The 16,175-nt window shown below is 45.6% G+C and overlaps 1 protein-coding gene across 1 annotated transcript; it reads right to left on the reverse strand.

Annotated features, from left to right (window-relative positions):
* Positions 1–35: 35 nt before the first annotated feature.
* On the reverse strand, positions 36–15,974 carry nampt1 (nicotinamide phosphoribosyltransferase 1). The gene is made up of 11 exons (XM_077005542.1): positions 15,801–15,974; positions 8,393–8,549; positions 7,752–7,855; positions 6,375–6,503; positions 4,794–4,952; positions 4,539–4,675; positions 3,179–3,404; positions 2,724–2,843; positions 2,448–2,588; positions 2,060–2,194; positions 36–1,844 (listed from the first exon to the last, which is right to left on the reverse strand). Exons 1-11 carry the CDS (start codon positions 15,852–15,854, stop codon positions 1,731–1,733), a joined length of 1,476 nt encoding a protein of 491 aa, XP_076861657.1. The 5' UTR covers positions 15,855–15,974; the 3' UTR covers positions 36–1,730.
* Positions 15,975–16,175: the final 201 nt, after the last annotated feature.

The raw sequence follows: 16,175 nt of genomic DNA on the forward strand, positions 1-16,175 counted from the left end.
AGTATTTAAGGTATAAGAATGAAAGCTACACGCGGTGTGACACTACCTTTTATTTAAAACTCCCACTACTGTACTAGAGCAAATCAACTCCAAAAATGTGAGTTACTAATGGACTGAAGGCAACATCACTGAGAAATCAACTCCAGAATGGAACCGCATTCGAGTTTAGATGCTTACATAAAAAGAATTTAAAAATCTCAGTATAGACAGAGTGAGATTTTAATATGCTGACAACACTGCATTGCCATGTTAGTTTAAAATACCGAAGTTGAAAGAAAGAAAAAAAAATCGGACATCCAACATATACACATATGAACATGGTGTGAACATATGTTCATGTGTTCATATGAACATATGAACATCAGAACAGGTGTAGCTCGCGCTCACCCAGGACACCAAACTAAAACACTCAGAATGAAACTTAACAGATAAATGGAGTTTCTATTTGGTATAAAACGGGGATTAGACAAAATAAGAACAATAGAATATCTATTTCCACTAACCTTCCGGGTCTCTTTAAATACACAAATGTTATATACAAGAGAGAAGGCATTTGGCCACATTATTGTTTTGTTTGTGGATATTGACTGTAAGTATTCTGGCAATATTTACCTCCATCATAAAAAAATAATGATTGTGGAGACCGAGACAACAGTGATTATATAAAATATTGAACCCAAGATCTCCTAAAATGATTCCTGTTATACAGTAAAACATATTTTTCAGCTTGTCTAAATCATAGAAAACTTGAGTGACATCTATGCTTGTAAAAAAAAAAAAAAAAAAAAGATGACAGAGAAAGATCCTAACGTGTAGATCCTAACATGTATACTAAAGAGGGACAGATGGTGTCTACTGCATGATCTGAACATCTACGAACCGACATTATTTGGACAGTTTCCTCTGTGAATAGGGAATGATTCGCTTGATCTATAACAGAAAAGGACAACACCACCCGTGGACAAAGTGTCTCCTATTTCAGCAGCGTCCACTGCATAAAGGAATATAATCATTCTCAGAAACCAGAGTAATGGTATGTACACACAACATTCACATTCAACAACACTGAACTATCTCTCATTCCTACAGTCAAACAAAGAGGAAAGGGTTGAGTCAGAGCATCTTTTAAGAAACATTTACAGATCTCCTGTCCTGCCAAGATAATTCATCAGACAGCAACGCTTGGTCAAATACACTTACATTACTGTACTTATAATCTTTTAAATACCATGAGTCTTTTTTGTGTCTGACATTAAAAAGAGGCATCAAAGCTTTATAGAGTCTGCAAACTGAAACACAGGACAACTCTGCAGGCAGAAGGCAGGGGGCAGTGAGGGGGCTTCTTCTTTTACCCTTTCTCTGGCTGACAATACCACATTCGTTCTTGCTTCTTCAACAATCCCAGGGACAGGGCTGGGAGGACACTATCTGCCCTAGGGTGGAGGGGGTGTGCGGTGGAGAGGGTGTGTGTGGGTGGAGAAGGTGTGTGATGGAGGGGGTGTGTGGTGGAGAAGGCGTATGAGTGGAAAAGGTGTGCGTGTGTGTGTTTGTGTGTAGAAGGTGTATCAGGGTGTAGAAGATGTGTAGATGGTGTGTGTGGGTGTATAAGGGACGTGGTTAGAGAATGTGTGGTGCAGAAGGCATGTATTTGAGAATGTGTGTTGGTGGAGAAGGCGTGTGGTGGAGATGATGTGTTGGTGGAGATGGGATGTTGGTGGAGGACCGAGTTCTCAATGAAGCAGTTCCTCCACCTCACTCTCCTTGAGTCTGGCATTGTCCCTGACCTCGTCGAACGTGTACGTCTTCACTATCTTCCCGTTGAGGAAGACTGTGTGAAGCAGGTCCTGGGAAAAACACAGAGCAACAGGGCAGGTTGAGGGTTAAAGTGATGAAGACCATGTGAAGCATATCTGGTCACATTAACACTAATCACTGCTGTATTCTCCTGGGACTAATGAAAACCACAGCTGAAAGCTACACAGTAATGGAAGAACTCAAGATTTCTTATGTAAGAAAGACTATGAAAGGCTATGAGAGACAGTGGGCAGAGTTTTCCTACCACCCCATATTCCTCCAGTTCCCCTTTCCCTTCCTCCAGAGTCACAAAGTCTCCATTCTGCTTCCTGTGGAGAGACAGGCGACCCTTCTTTGACCTTTTGTTGGGATCTGCTACAGGGTCTTTGAACACATTTACCTGCAAGAAAAAAAAAAAGTGTAAACAATGTTAAAAATGATTTCTTAATTTTAATAATGAGTTTTATTATTAGTATTTCATTGCAAGTTACAAAACAAATGCTGAAATCATAGTGTCATGCGTTTTTTCTAAATCTATAATGCAGGGTCTACATTATAGATTTATGAAATAACTAGTCATGAAAAGCTTTAGGGTGTATTTAGGGTGCAAGTAATGGTGCAATAAAGCTGTTTAGGGTTCAGGAAGTTCTCACCCCGAGCCCGTTTGTCACAACGTAGCTGCATTTAAAGGAGCAGTTAAGAAGATCGCGGGTGAGTTTTTGCAGGAGTGCTCCACCCGAACCAAAGGAAATGCTCTCTATGCTCCATCTGTGCTGCTTCATGCCCTCCACAATCTGCAGGACAGTCACACAACAGGATTCACAGGACAGCTACACAACAGAACTCACGGGACAGCCACACAACAGGACTGGATCAAGTACTACCGAGCAGGAGGGTCCACAGGTCAGCAGGACAGACACAGCACTCACCTCCTGTAGAGTGTTGATGTCCACGCCGTCACCCTGAATAACACGGATATAGGGGGGAAGCACCTTGTAGCCTCTTGAGTTCTCGATAAGAGGAAACTTCTTCCCCAATATCTCCAAGACCTGTGAAGTAAGACAGTGATGTTCATATGAGAGGCCAAACCAGACAGTCCACAGAACAGAGTCAAGCAGCAAGCATGTGCACATATGGGCCTTTAGTTCTGTGACATATTTCGTGTGGCAAACTTAACAAGTCTAAAAAAATGTTTTCGTTTTGCCTTTTTGTTTCTAGAACAAATCTGAACATCTGTTTAATGAATTGTTACAGAAATGTTTGTGACCACCTTAAAAGTTTGGAGATTTTTACAAGTAGCCTGATAACTTTTCTAATAATAAAAATAACTAAATAGATAACAAATAAATGCATAAACAAGTAGATAAGTAAAAGGCCACGAGACCTTCAGGACGGTGTCCAGTGGGTTCCCGGAGTCGGGTCGCACCACCAGAGGGGCATCTGCACTCCGCTTCTCCACCAGGGCACGCAGGTCCTCGCCCCAAATCTTCTCACAGGCGTTGTAGATGTCATAGCTGTCGCTGACGATGGACACAGGCACGGAGGGGAACTGGTTGATGATGTGCTCGAAGGCGTCTTTCTCATGGTCTTTACCCCAGGCAGTGATTGTGCTATGGGGGTTAAAACAATGGACACAGACAGGTAAGGGTTGAGTGATGAATGTGTGCGTGAAATCTGTATGCCCCTTGCATTTGTGAAATGGGCTATATAAATCCAAGTTTCATTCATGAAATGAGAGGGCTCCTACAAACATCTTACAAAGCAGGACCTTCAGGCCCATAGCCAGGGGGGATCGAAGGGTTCGTTCGATCCCCCCCCCCGCACCCTCCCTCCGTACACACCACACATGCCCCTCAAGATAGGTAGGCTATTCAATGTTAATCTCCGGTGAATATACAGACGAACAAATAAGGACAGCAACAACAGACTCACAACAAACTTATAACAGTGTTGCCAACTCTCACGCAATGAGCGAGAGACATACGAATTTGACTGTCTTCACACCGCACACACGCCATACATTTCTCACGCTGAAAAAAAATCTAGTTTATCCATCATAGTGATCCATATCTATGATTCAATGAGTTACTAGTTCGCTCTGGCGCCAACCACTGGCGATCGTTCGCTTTAGGCACAGCATAGAGGAAACATATGCTCCCTCCCCCAACGTTTGACACCCCCCTCCCCCCCGCCCCCAAATAAAATCTCAGTCCTAGTGATTTTGAAAAGTTGGCAACCTTGCTTATAATGAATAAAATATGTTTAAATTAAAAGGTTTGAAGTGCGCTCGCGTATTTAGGGGGCATTGGAGTAGAGAGCCAAATTAAGTCCACTTTTGGGGGGAAAAGATCCCCCCCATCACAATGCTGGCTATGGGCCTGACCTTTGATGCTGCGATGGGGACGTGTCAAAATGCAGCCACTAGAGGGCAGCAGAGACTACAGCATTATTCACTGTTCTGTTTGATGTGCATGAAAACATTTTGAGAATACAGCCAGCTCAATGGTAGTGAAATGGTAGGTTTCTTCAGTTTCAACAGTTGATATAATTGGTGTACTCGGATAAGAAAAGCAACAGGCATCAGCAACAGCCAAGAACACAGCAGACCCATTCTCCATCAACAGGAATCCAGTGCAAACCTACTCTGTGTACACATTATACCTCCACCCAGCCTACACTACACCTCCAGCCAAAGTCTGAGCTCCGGCCTCTCCAACGTGTTTAGGCCCAGATCACAGCCCCACCTGTGTTCTGCAGCGGGAACAGAAAACCCGGGTACTGGGTCTTTGGTGCCGTAGTATTTCTTGATTACTCCGATTCCAGCTACTGTGTCTGTTCCTTTGAAGTTCACCAGGTGTGCAGAGGCACCAATGCCAGCAGTCTACAAGCAAAAGTGCAATTAAAAACGTTTATGCAGACAGTAACCAGACACTGTCTCACAGCAGTGGTGCGGCGTGTGTGAGCGTTACTATGGTGAGCTGAATGGTGGGTGTGGTCACCTCCTGTGAAGACACGCCCCTGTAGCCAAAGTCGTGTAGCTTGTATTCAAGCCTCTCCAAAGTTCCAGAAGTTTCCATGAGATACTTCGCCAGAATCTTCTTCTGCTCCCGTGAGTTGGTCGCAACCGTTATGGGGTACCAGATCTGAACCAGGATAGTCTGTAGAGGAGGAGGTTAGTGTACAAAAATGAACTCAGAGTACGATTACTCTTGTTAGACAGACATATTAAATGTGGGTTTGTGCTTAGCGGAGCTGAGATCCAGCAGTACGTGAGGAGTTCAGTAGGTCTGATGCCTTTGGGAAGTAGCAGCTCTGTCCCTGGAGGGATCAATCACTATCAGACCAGCCAGTCAAGAGGATATAATCACACGGTGTCTAATCCTGCTGACGGTGTCAGTCATCACATGATATTTACACAATGTTTAACTTTGCCGTGATCGTTGGCAATGAGCCTCATCGACAACCCACGTCTGATCAGTCATAGTGACCTCACTTCCTCTCCAAGCACCAGCACGTTCTCTGCATGTTACACACGTACTGACCAGTATTCAAGGAGCATAAGCACTGGTCTGTGTTCAGACTGGTATCTTTCCTTAGTGCAAGTATGAGAAAGTGTAGATATTCTCAAACTAAGGTAGGGTTGTCTTCCTCCAGTGAGCCATGATGATGAGGAGAGCACTTTCTCAGTGCCTCACTAAAGCGGTCAGGACTCACAGCAGCAGGATGACTTGTTCAGATTCCTTGACTGGACCTCATACATTAGAACCTTTCATGCAGAAAAGTGGAAGCCCAGCCCAGTCAAATCCAACTCTGGCCTTTCTTTGTCATACCTTTTTAATCTTTTTGGGTTTATATAGTTTTCGTAGGTTTCTTTAATGTCTTTAAAGCATCACCAACTAGTACTGCACAAGTGTGTGTGTGTGTGTGTGTGTGTGTGTGTGTGTGTGTCCATCCTGTCAGGAAAGACAAAAGGAGAGAGTGTGTGTGTTTAAGGACAATGGTGAGGAGAGTGCATGTGTGTAAGGACAAACGTGAGAAGTGTGTGTGTGTAAGAACAACCCCGAGGAGTGTGTGTGTGTGTGTGTGTGTGTGTGTGTGTGTGTAAGAACAACTGAGGGGAGTGTGTGTGTTTAAATCTTGCCACTGTCCCTGCAGCCTTCATAAAGACACAAGCCCACGTCGGACTGCACATCCTCACTGTTGGGCTACTTGTTTAGACTCTTTAAAAGTCTAATAAGCCTGATAAGCTGTCTGGTCTGGGGATGCCAAGGGCACTCGCATAGTAACAGGAACAGTGGCACATTCACCATACATCCTAACTTTCAGCCTTCAGCCACATGCAGTGTATGATTTATCATTATCATTAATAATAATGATTCATTTATCATTAATTCGTTTTTATTCCATTTTATAGTTAGAGTTAGACTGATAATGACCACCTTTTATAGCCCAAGGCCATCCTAGGTTTGGCTTTGAGATGACCGTGTCATTCAGTCACATGACAGCGTTGTGTCCAAGATGCTCGACTTTTGTCCAAGGTATTTAGAGTTGGAGGGAGGGGGTTCATTTGGGTTACTCACCTCCACCCAGTTGGTGAGCCAGTAACACTCAGGATCAGTGCTTTCCACAGTGAAGAGCACATTACCACGGGGAATCACACTTCCTTCGGGCACTGCCTTGATCTCGATGGGAAGGTGACCATTGTACTTCTACAGACACAGACCACAACGAACAATCACTAAGAGCAACCATTCACCATGGAAACAGAAAAGTAACAACAGTAATACCACAGATAAAACCAGCAACCCATTTAGTTCCTCTCAGTATCCAAAACAAATATGTAGCCATAACACAGGAGAAAAGGCAAGGCAACTTATATATAAAACTATCTAGCACCTTTCATACATACTGGCAATTCAAAGTGCTTTATACAAGAAAATGAGAAGCTTATGACCAGAGGTCTATCACCTTGGGAAGGTCATTGCTAACAAATATAAAAGAAATCAAATAGGAATCAAAATAATATTTAAGATAAAAGAATTAAAGAAGAATAAGTAAAAGACCAATAAAACAGACTACATTTACAGCACATACAAAACAACATCTAACCAAACGCCTGGCCTGGAGATATAAAAAACGTTAATATCTCAGATTTAAACACCTAGTGTTGGAGCTCTTCCAGTGTCTTCTGACAGCTGGTTCCATTTAGAAACAACAAAATAGCTAAATGCTGCCTTGCTTAGTTCTTACCTTTGGCAGGACTAACTGATTAGTTCCTAGTGACCTAAGATTTCTGCCTGGTTCATAGCTCTGCAGCATGTCAGATAGATACACTGGTCCTACACCATTAAATGATTTATAGACCAGTAGTAATACCTTGAAGTCTATCCTGTATTGTACTGGTAGCCAGTGTAAGAGCTTAAGAATGAGGGTGATGTGACCACTTCGTTTGCTCTAGTGCAGGGGTGCCCATTACGTCGAAGTGTCGGTCGATCGCGAAGGAATGTGGGTAGATCACATGACATTAAAAAGTAGTGGATGAATGACAGGCTATCGTCCATCTGCACTGACGGTTGTATATATACACCGCCCGGTAACAGTTTACGTTCGCCACCCCCAGTCAACAAATTACGTACGTTCGCCACACTCAGGTCGAGGTAGATCTTTCTGACTTGGTCATCTTATAAGTAGCTCGCAAGCTGAAAACTTGTGGGCACCTCTGCTCTAGTGAGAAAGACTAAACACTAAAAACAAACTTCTACATAAATGAAAGCTGGTAGAATCAAGGCTTCTAGTGGACAGGTGATTTACTCAGTATGACCAGGCTGATGTGAGCACGGACCCGTACAGGGACAGGATGTAGTCTAGCGGGTGGACAGGACGTAGTCCAGCAGGTGGACAGGTCCACCTGACCTGACGTCTAGCAACTGGCGCTCTACTGCTCGCTGTCTCCTTACCTCAAGAACGTAGGTCCACCCTTTCTCGTTGAACACGTCATCCTGGAAGTGCTCCTGGTACACTTCCCTGGCCTCCTGAATCTTCTTGGGTGTGACAACCTTCCCTGGCAGTCAGGAGAGACCACAATCCAACTGAGTGAGTGAGTGTGTGTGTGTGTGTGTGTGTGTGTGTGCAGGAATCCCACACGCTGCCTCTAGCCTTGTGGGATTACATTAGGAACTGTTCTCTCACAGTGCAGCTTTTGCCTAGAGTCACTGTACGTACAGGCAGACATGGTGGCCTGTTTAGAGGACCAGAATCTGCTGACTCCAGTCTGAGGTTGTCCAAGCTTCCCTACACCTAGCAGCTCCTGGGTCTTTACAGGGGACAGTCTCCGGTCTTCCTATCTCATAACAACCTAGCAAATCACCCTCTACATCAGGACATTTACGGAGGAGTAAGGCTTCAGATGTTTTACATTGTGCAACAAAATTACGTTTCAAGACGTTAGTAATCGCTGACCTTCACCGTCTCACACTCACTGCACAAAGGTCTTCCTCATGTCCCCCATGCCCCAGAGCCTTCAAGGCCAGAGTTACACTACAGACACCTACAAGCACTAAGATGACTTCAGACTTCTGCCTGAGCAGATCATACATACCTTTTAAGTACTTGTGAAGAATGTACTGTAAGCCATAGAAAACGGTTTTATCATATTTCACTTTCCAGGTCTTGCTGGTGTCTGTCTTCTTCTCACGGCACTCGAAGTAGGAGTACACTTTACTGGTGTTGGGAGGGTACTGCTTATAATGGGTTACCTGCAAGAGAGAGAGAGCACTCACAGGACTGTACATTTTGGGTTCAGCCACTGAACACACCACAGGAAGTGGTGCAGCTTATGATAATGGCTTTATGAAACAGATCAACAGTCCCCGTCTGTTCATACAAAAAACAATATCTGAAGAAAACAATAAATTAAGACAGTCATAAAAATACGCCTCTCCGCCGAATACCAGACAGACTGAGGCTTTGAAATAACCCGTAAACATAATGATATGAAAGATAATCCTCTCTCCGGACTGATACCAGCCTGTGAACAACATGTTATCCCAACTGGGCATGTCTAACATCCCACACCATGTGGGCATGTCTAAATCGGCCACCCCTACACCAGCATCACATGGCCAGGTGTTTCACGAGCACCACCTTCTAATTACAACAGGACTCTGCTACAGCGTTCATTAGAGATGAAGTGCAATGTCTGAGCGCTCAGGACGGGACCCGCCCCATTTCTGAGGGAAGACGGCAGTGATTGGGTAATGCATCAGGACACTGCTCCCCTATCATGACAGTCATTGGACGAAGGTACACGCAAATGTCACAACTGACCATCTCTGATGCACCTACTGCATTGGTGAAATTGCTGTTCAAGTTATTAATGTGGGCTGGGCAGTGTGGCATTCTGAATCAGAGGTAGTGTTTCCTACTGTGGCTGTGCTGAGCTGTACTGTTCTTCTGACATACACTGAAGATGTCAAATCTTTAGGAACATAGACATGAAACTGTTTACATGCAACACAGAACTGGATTTTGCAGTAATCACATACCCATAGGCACATTTCTCGTACATATTAAACAACACCAACCCCCACAGTTATGACATTATGAAGATCACATCTGAATCATTTGCATGTTATAACATTTTCTTCAATTGCTAAACAGTAAGTTGCACAATGCAGTCACAAAGTGTAGTTACACAGAGCAGTCACAGTTTTAGTTACACAGTGCAGTCACACTGGTTTACCTCTGACCTTTCCCCAGCAGGGTGGCTACTGGCACAGATCCCCAACCCCAACAGTGGCTGGAGACCAAGAGGAAGATTACAGGGTCTCAGGATGGTAAACTGTCCTTATGGCTTTACTGAGACTGCAGGACTGACTCTCTAACAAACAACCTGAAAGCTCTGACCCACAACCACTTGAGACACTGCAGCACACTGGACTGTTGATGTGCCCTTCATTCCGCCACACATCCCCCCCTGTCTGTCACCTCCATCGCCCTAACTCTCTCTCCATCACCTCCATCACCCTAACTCTCTCTCCATCACCTCCAACACTCTCTCCATCACCTCCAACACCCTTAGGGGTGGGTATCACCACTGATTTCCCAGTTCGATTCGATTCCGATTCACAAGGTCACGATTCAATTCGATTTTCGATTCGATTTGATCCGATTCAATATCGATTCTTGTAGGGAAATTTCAGTTACAATAAAAAGTGTAGTTTGAATGTGAAATGTTCTAATGATACAAGGAACACTCAAACTTTATTAAAATGTATTAATATATTAGTGTTTATACTGTGAACAAAATTATTTTTTTATATCAGTTAATGCACACACTTCCACATAGCTCCTTTATCAGAAAAGGCATTGAAAGCGGTTTTGAACAGCCTTTTAAAGTGCAAATTAAGTTTTGTTTTTTTTTTCATGTAACAAAAACATTTATAGTTCTGAATATTGTAAACATTAAAGTCCAAAAAATAAGATTTATTCATGACTGCTTTCTGACATCTTGGAGATTGTCAATTTTTTCTGCAAGAAAAGGAGCTGATCAACATGTTGAGGAGTGAGACAGCTCCTTTGTGCAGTAACAATATTGCCAGCTGTTGAGAAAACTTCACAGCTTTATACTTGATGCGTTGTGACCGGCATGAGAGCCCGCGCGCCGAAAACGACGTAATCGCGGTGGCTCCGCCCGTGCGCTGTCGCTTCGCGAGCTCGTGCACCTTTCGAATTTTGTAACATAGTCACATTTGCAGGGTTCATACACTTAAACAAGGTGGAATTAAAGCACGTCACGCGATATAAAACGCGAGACGTTAAAACGGTACGCATATGTGGAGAAAACTAGCCAATTCTAAAGATCGATCTCAGGTTTAATAAATCGATATCGAATCATTCAAATGAAGATCAATTTGAATTGAAAAATCGATTTTTTAAACACACCCCTAATCACCCTAACTCTCTCTCAATCACCTCCATCATCCTAACACTCTCTCCATCACCCCAACACTCTCTCCATCACCTCCATCACCCTAACACTCTCCATCACCCCAACACACTCTCCATCACCTTAATCACCCCAACACACTCTTCATCACCTTCATCACCCCAACACACTCTCCATCACCTTCATCACCCCAACACACTCTCCATCACCTCAACACTCTCTCATCACCCCAACACCTCAACACTCTCTCCATCACCTCCATCACCCCAACACACTCTCCATCACCTTCATCACCCCAAGACACTCTCCATCACCTTCATCACCCTCACACTCTCCATCACCTTCATCACCCCAACACTCTCTCCATCACCCCAACACTCTCTCCATCACCCCAACACTCTCTCCATCACCCCAACACTCTCTCCATCACCTCCATCACCCTAACACACTCTCCATCACCCCAACACACTCTCCATCACCTTCATTACCCTAACACACTCTCCATCACCTCCATCACCCCAACACACTCTCCATCACCTTCATCACCCCAAGACACTCTCCATCACCTTCATCACCCTCACACTCTCCATCACCTTCATCACCCCAACACTCTCTCCATCACCCCAACACTCTCTCCATCACCCCAACACTCTCTCCATCACCCCAACACTCTCTCCATCACCTCCATCACCCTAACACACTCTCCATCACCCCAACACACTCTCCATCACCTTCATTACCCTAACACACTCTCCATCACCTTCATCACCCCAACACACTCTCCATCACCTTCATCACCCCAATACACTCTCCATCACCCCAACACACTCTCCATCACCTTCATTACCCTAACACACTCTCCATCACCTTCATCACTCCAACACTCTCTCTATCACCCCAACACTCTCTCCATCGCCTCCATCACCCTCTCCATCGTCTCCATCACCCTCTCCATCATCCTCTCCATCACCCTAGCACTCTCTCCATCACCCCAACACTCTCTCCATCACCGCAACACCCTCTCCATCACCTCCATCACCTTAGCACTCTCTCCATCACCCCAACACTCTCTCCATCACCTCTATCACCCTAACACTCTCTCCATCACCCCAACACTCTCTCCATCGCCTCCATCACCCTCTCCATCGTCTCCATCACCCTCTCCATCATCCTCTCCATCACCCTAGCACTCTCTCCATCACCCCAACACTCTCTCCATCACCGCAACACCCTCTCCATCACCTCCATCACCTTAGCACTCTCTCCATCACCCCAACACCCTCTCCATCACCTCCATCACCCTAGCACTCTCTCCATCACCCCAACACTCTCTCCATCACCTCTATCACCCTAACACTCTCTCCATCACCCTAACACTCTTCTTCTCCTCTGCATGGTCGCTCTGTTCCTCACGCTTCTGCTCCATCCCTCTCTCTGTCTCTCCCCCTCCCTCCCTCTCCCTCTCTCTCTCCCTGGATTGGACATCTGTGACGGAGACAGGCATGCGCAGTGATGGACACCACGTGTGCTCTGCTCTGAGGACACAGCAATGACACCAAATGTGTTTAGTTCACACACACATGGTGCTCGTACAGGAAACACGTGCAGGCTGCAGTGAACACACACACACACACCATAACAACACAGCACTTTAATCATCATCAGCAAATCTAACATTATATAAATGTACTAGTGTTGTAACTAGGTGATTAAATGTAACCTTGAAAATTTTCCTACCGCTAGATCATAATGTTGCAATATTTGAAGAATCATACCAGGTGAGTTACTGCATCGAACACCTGGCCTCTCCCCGACCCCGCCCACATCCTCCTGACCCCACCCACATGGTGTTGTTTATTACCAGACAAAAAGTCAAGATCAATTAAATATATATTAAATATATATATATATATATATATATATATATATATATATATATATATATATATATATGAAACGTTTGATGTAGAGAACACCTTGTGCATGTTCATGTGTGTTGTGTTAGAGAGTGTTTGCATGTGTGAGAGTGTGAGTGTGTGTGCATGTATGAGAGTTCGTGTGTGTGAGTGTGTGAGAGTGAGAGTGTGAGTGTGTGTGCATGCGTGTGTGTAGGTACTGCCCCTTGCTCTCTATCTAAATGTCACTTGCGTCTCCTGTTTCACTTGAGCTCCTACCATCCCCGGGGGGGGGGGGGGGGGGGGGGGGGGGGGGGGGGGGGGTGGGCGTCGCCATGTCATAGCCCCAATAATCACAGCAGAGACGCCCGATTGGTCCATTGCTAGGCCAAGGCCCCACTAAGGTCCAATCAAATGCTGGGACACACAGCACAAGGACATAAACCATGTACAGTTTCTTTGCTGCAGCAGTTCCAAAGTAAAATTGCTTCAAGCATACCGACCTTTGACTGCTATGACCTGTAAACAAACAAGCAAATAAATAAATAAAACAACCGTATCTAATGACAACTGCCCATGATGAGCTGTGTCACCAAATCATTAAAAGAACTGGAAGTACAAGATACAAGGACATCACACATCCAGGCTGCACAGCCCCCACAACAAAACGCCCTACCAGCACAATCAGCACGGAGCTGCGGGGCTGGAGTGTGTGTGCTGGGCAGGGAGATACCACATGCTAGTACCGCACGCCATGCTGCACAGACACCGGCCCGCTGCTGGGATTAGCAGTAGTTCTCGAACACCCACCGCCCGTTCCACACAAATCCAAAACCACTGAACTAATCGTAGAACGGCAGACTGGCACATCCTGCTGCCAGATTAAAACATTCAGACACACCAGATCACTCTCTCACTTTGTTTAAACCGTTTGATTTTATTGCTGTTCCTTATTAAATTGTCGTTATATTAAAACAATCACTGAACATTTCTGAGCTTTTAAACGGCAGCATTAATACTTTGCAGATGTATTACAATTCAATTTTAGACTTTGTAATCTGAACACATTGAACCTAATTACAATGGTACACATTGTAATGATTTATTATTTAAAACAACCATGGGTGTGAATACACTGCACTGCAGGAAGCAGATTCTGTAGTTACAGGGTTAAGAGAGCGAATGAAAGCTCGTGCGTATGGTTCATTCCAGTCATTCCATAAACAAACTGGCTCTGTTTGGGTCAGGAGATGATGGCCACACAGCGCACACAAGTCACTGGGCCATCACAGAACACAGCAGGACATGAGGGTGACAGATGTGGTGATGACACTCAGAAACTACACACAGGACGAACTCAACATGCGCAGTGTGGGTGTGTCCTGATGAAGCTCCACCTGAAGTCATCCACAGATGAGGTCTCTTCTCCCTCCAAAAGAACGTTACGGATATCGTGATATCGCTTATATTGTGGGAGGGTTTTGTGAACTGCTATTCTGAAACATTGCCGAGTTACAGTTAAACAAGAGTGCATCATCCATCATCTGTACTCCACCTTTGGTACTCCACCTTTGACCTGTCATAGCATTTTGGGAATAAAAATGTACTAATTTCTCCATCCATCTACCTCTGCAGGTTCTTCAAATGACCCTGATTCAGTGGGACAAATACACCAAACAATTCCTAAATATGAAGTTACCATGAAGCCACAAAGGTTTACAAAGCCTACAGACCGATTGTAAAGCCAATGTAAAGTTCTAATAGGTCAAATGTGCGTTTGGAATAAAGTCACGGAACATGACCTATGACGTCCATTTGGGGTCGCTAGAAAAACCCCAGATTGCAAAATAGACAAAGAAATTTCTAAACCCACAAGAACATCGCTGGTTCCTCTTGTTCAGTAACACATCTTGCTAATAAACTCATTACGCCTTTTGTAAAGCAATCCGTCCTGCCAGTTCAGATCGCGCTTAATATTGGCAGTTAGATTACTGGATAATGTTGTTTAAGTGAACCCATGCGTGAATCGAGAAATGAAACATCCTCAGTGAAGTTTTTATACTTGGCATAACCTTTATAAAAATAATAATATGTTAATAATTACGTTAAACTGCAGTACTCGGAACAGAAATTTTGCAAGTCACTTTGTCTCCGTACGTATTCGTTTTTCACTTTCGATTTCTCCAGGTGCGCAATCCACAGGATGATCGTTCGGTTCACGGTGAATAGAACCTGAAACTTCACGTCCGCGCGCGGGGGGAGAGTGCGCGTGCGGGGGGGGGGGGGGGGGGGTGCGCGTGCGCGGGTGGTGGGGGGGGAGAGATATGGGGTAACATGTGGAAGCGCAGAGAAATGAACCCATCGCGCAATACTCACTCCATTCTAAATAGAGTAGCCGACTCACACATCAGACTGGCGCAGACTGGCGGGCTAACGGCGGGCGCCACGCGCTGCCCGGGGCCGGTGCACGAGCATCCGACACACAGTACATTCGGTCCCGTACACGCCATCACGGAAGCTGCTATAATATTACAAAGTTTAACGGGCCTTTAACTTTACGCGTTCGGCCTATAACGAAACTTTCAATTCCCCGTAAACCAATAATTGCAGCTTTCGGTTTTGCTTCTAATCCGAACATCATCCCGGCGGATCGGAACATCCCGTCCGCTGTCATCCCCGCGGAAGCGCGGCGGCCCGCCTGCTCGGTTCCGTCCGCCCGGTCACCGTCGCCGTTCACCCGATACGTTTCACACCGCCGCCGCGTTTCGGGCTCCTCGCCGGCGGCGTTTCTGTCTCCGCTTCAGCTTATTTCACGTGACACAAAATCATCCCACCGCCCCGTTAAAAGCACGCGCACAACCGTTCAAAACGGGAATCTTACAAACCCTCAAATATGCGCGAGACGCTGTGGAATAAGTGCACGCTACCCAATAACCACAATAAGCCCAATAACCATAATAAACCCAATAACCATAATAACCCCAGTAAGCCCAATAAGCCCAGTACGGCCTAACAAATGACAGACTCGGAGCGCAACCGAGACAAACCTGTCGGCCTTAGAGGATGAAGCCACCTTGCCCGGTTCATCCTTCATCACGCAGCTCGCGCGGCGGAAACCCGCCGGTGGATCAGCCGCGAGCCGCACGCGCACGACCGCTGCTCACCTTGTAGGAATCGGTGGCCAACAGAATATTGAAGTCAGCGTCCGTGCTCTCCATCTTCCCCGTGAGTGGAGTCGCTGCTGTCAGGTCTGTTGTTCTCTCCGCCCTCCACGGGGACCTCACAGCCCGTATTTAAAGAGGGCCGAGAGGCGCCGCGGGAGGCGGGCTCATATCGGCCTTCCCGGTAAGTAAGTGGAGAGCTTCCGCTGACGTTCACATGTGGGCGGGGCGACGGGCAGGGCCCGGGAGCGGCGCTCCGGTGGCGTCAGGTGTCCATCTGTCGCTACACGTTACTAAATACGTTTACGCACTCGTATGTAAGATTTGCAAACTCAAAACATAACAATGACCATGAAAACAAAACACACGATTACAGCG

The sequence above is a fragment of the Brachyhypopomus gauderio genome, chromosome 5, assembly GCF_052324685.1.
Source record: "Brachyhypopomus gauderio isolate BG-103 chromosome 5, BGAUD_0.2, whole genome shotgun sequence".
NCBI classification, from domain to species: Eukaryota; Metazoa; Chordata; class Actinopteri; order Gymnotiformes; family Hypopomidae; genus Brachyhypopomus; species Brachyhypopomus gauderio.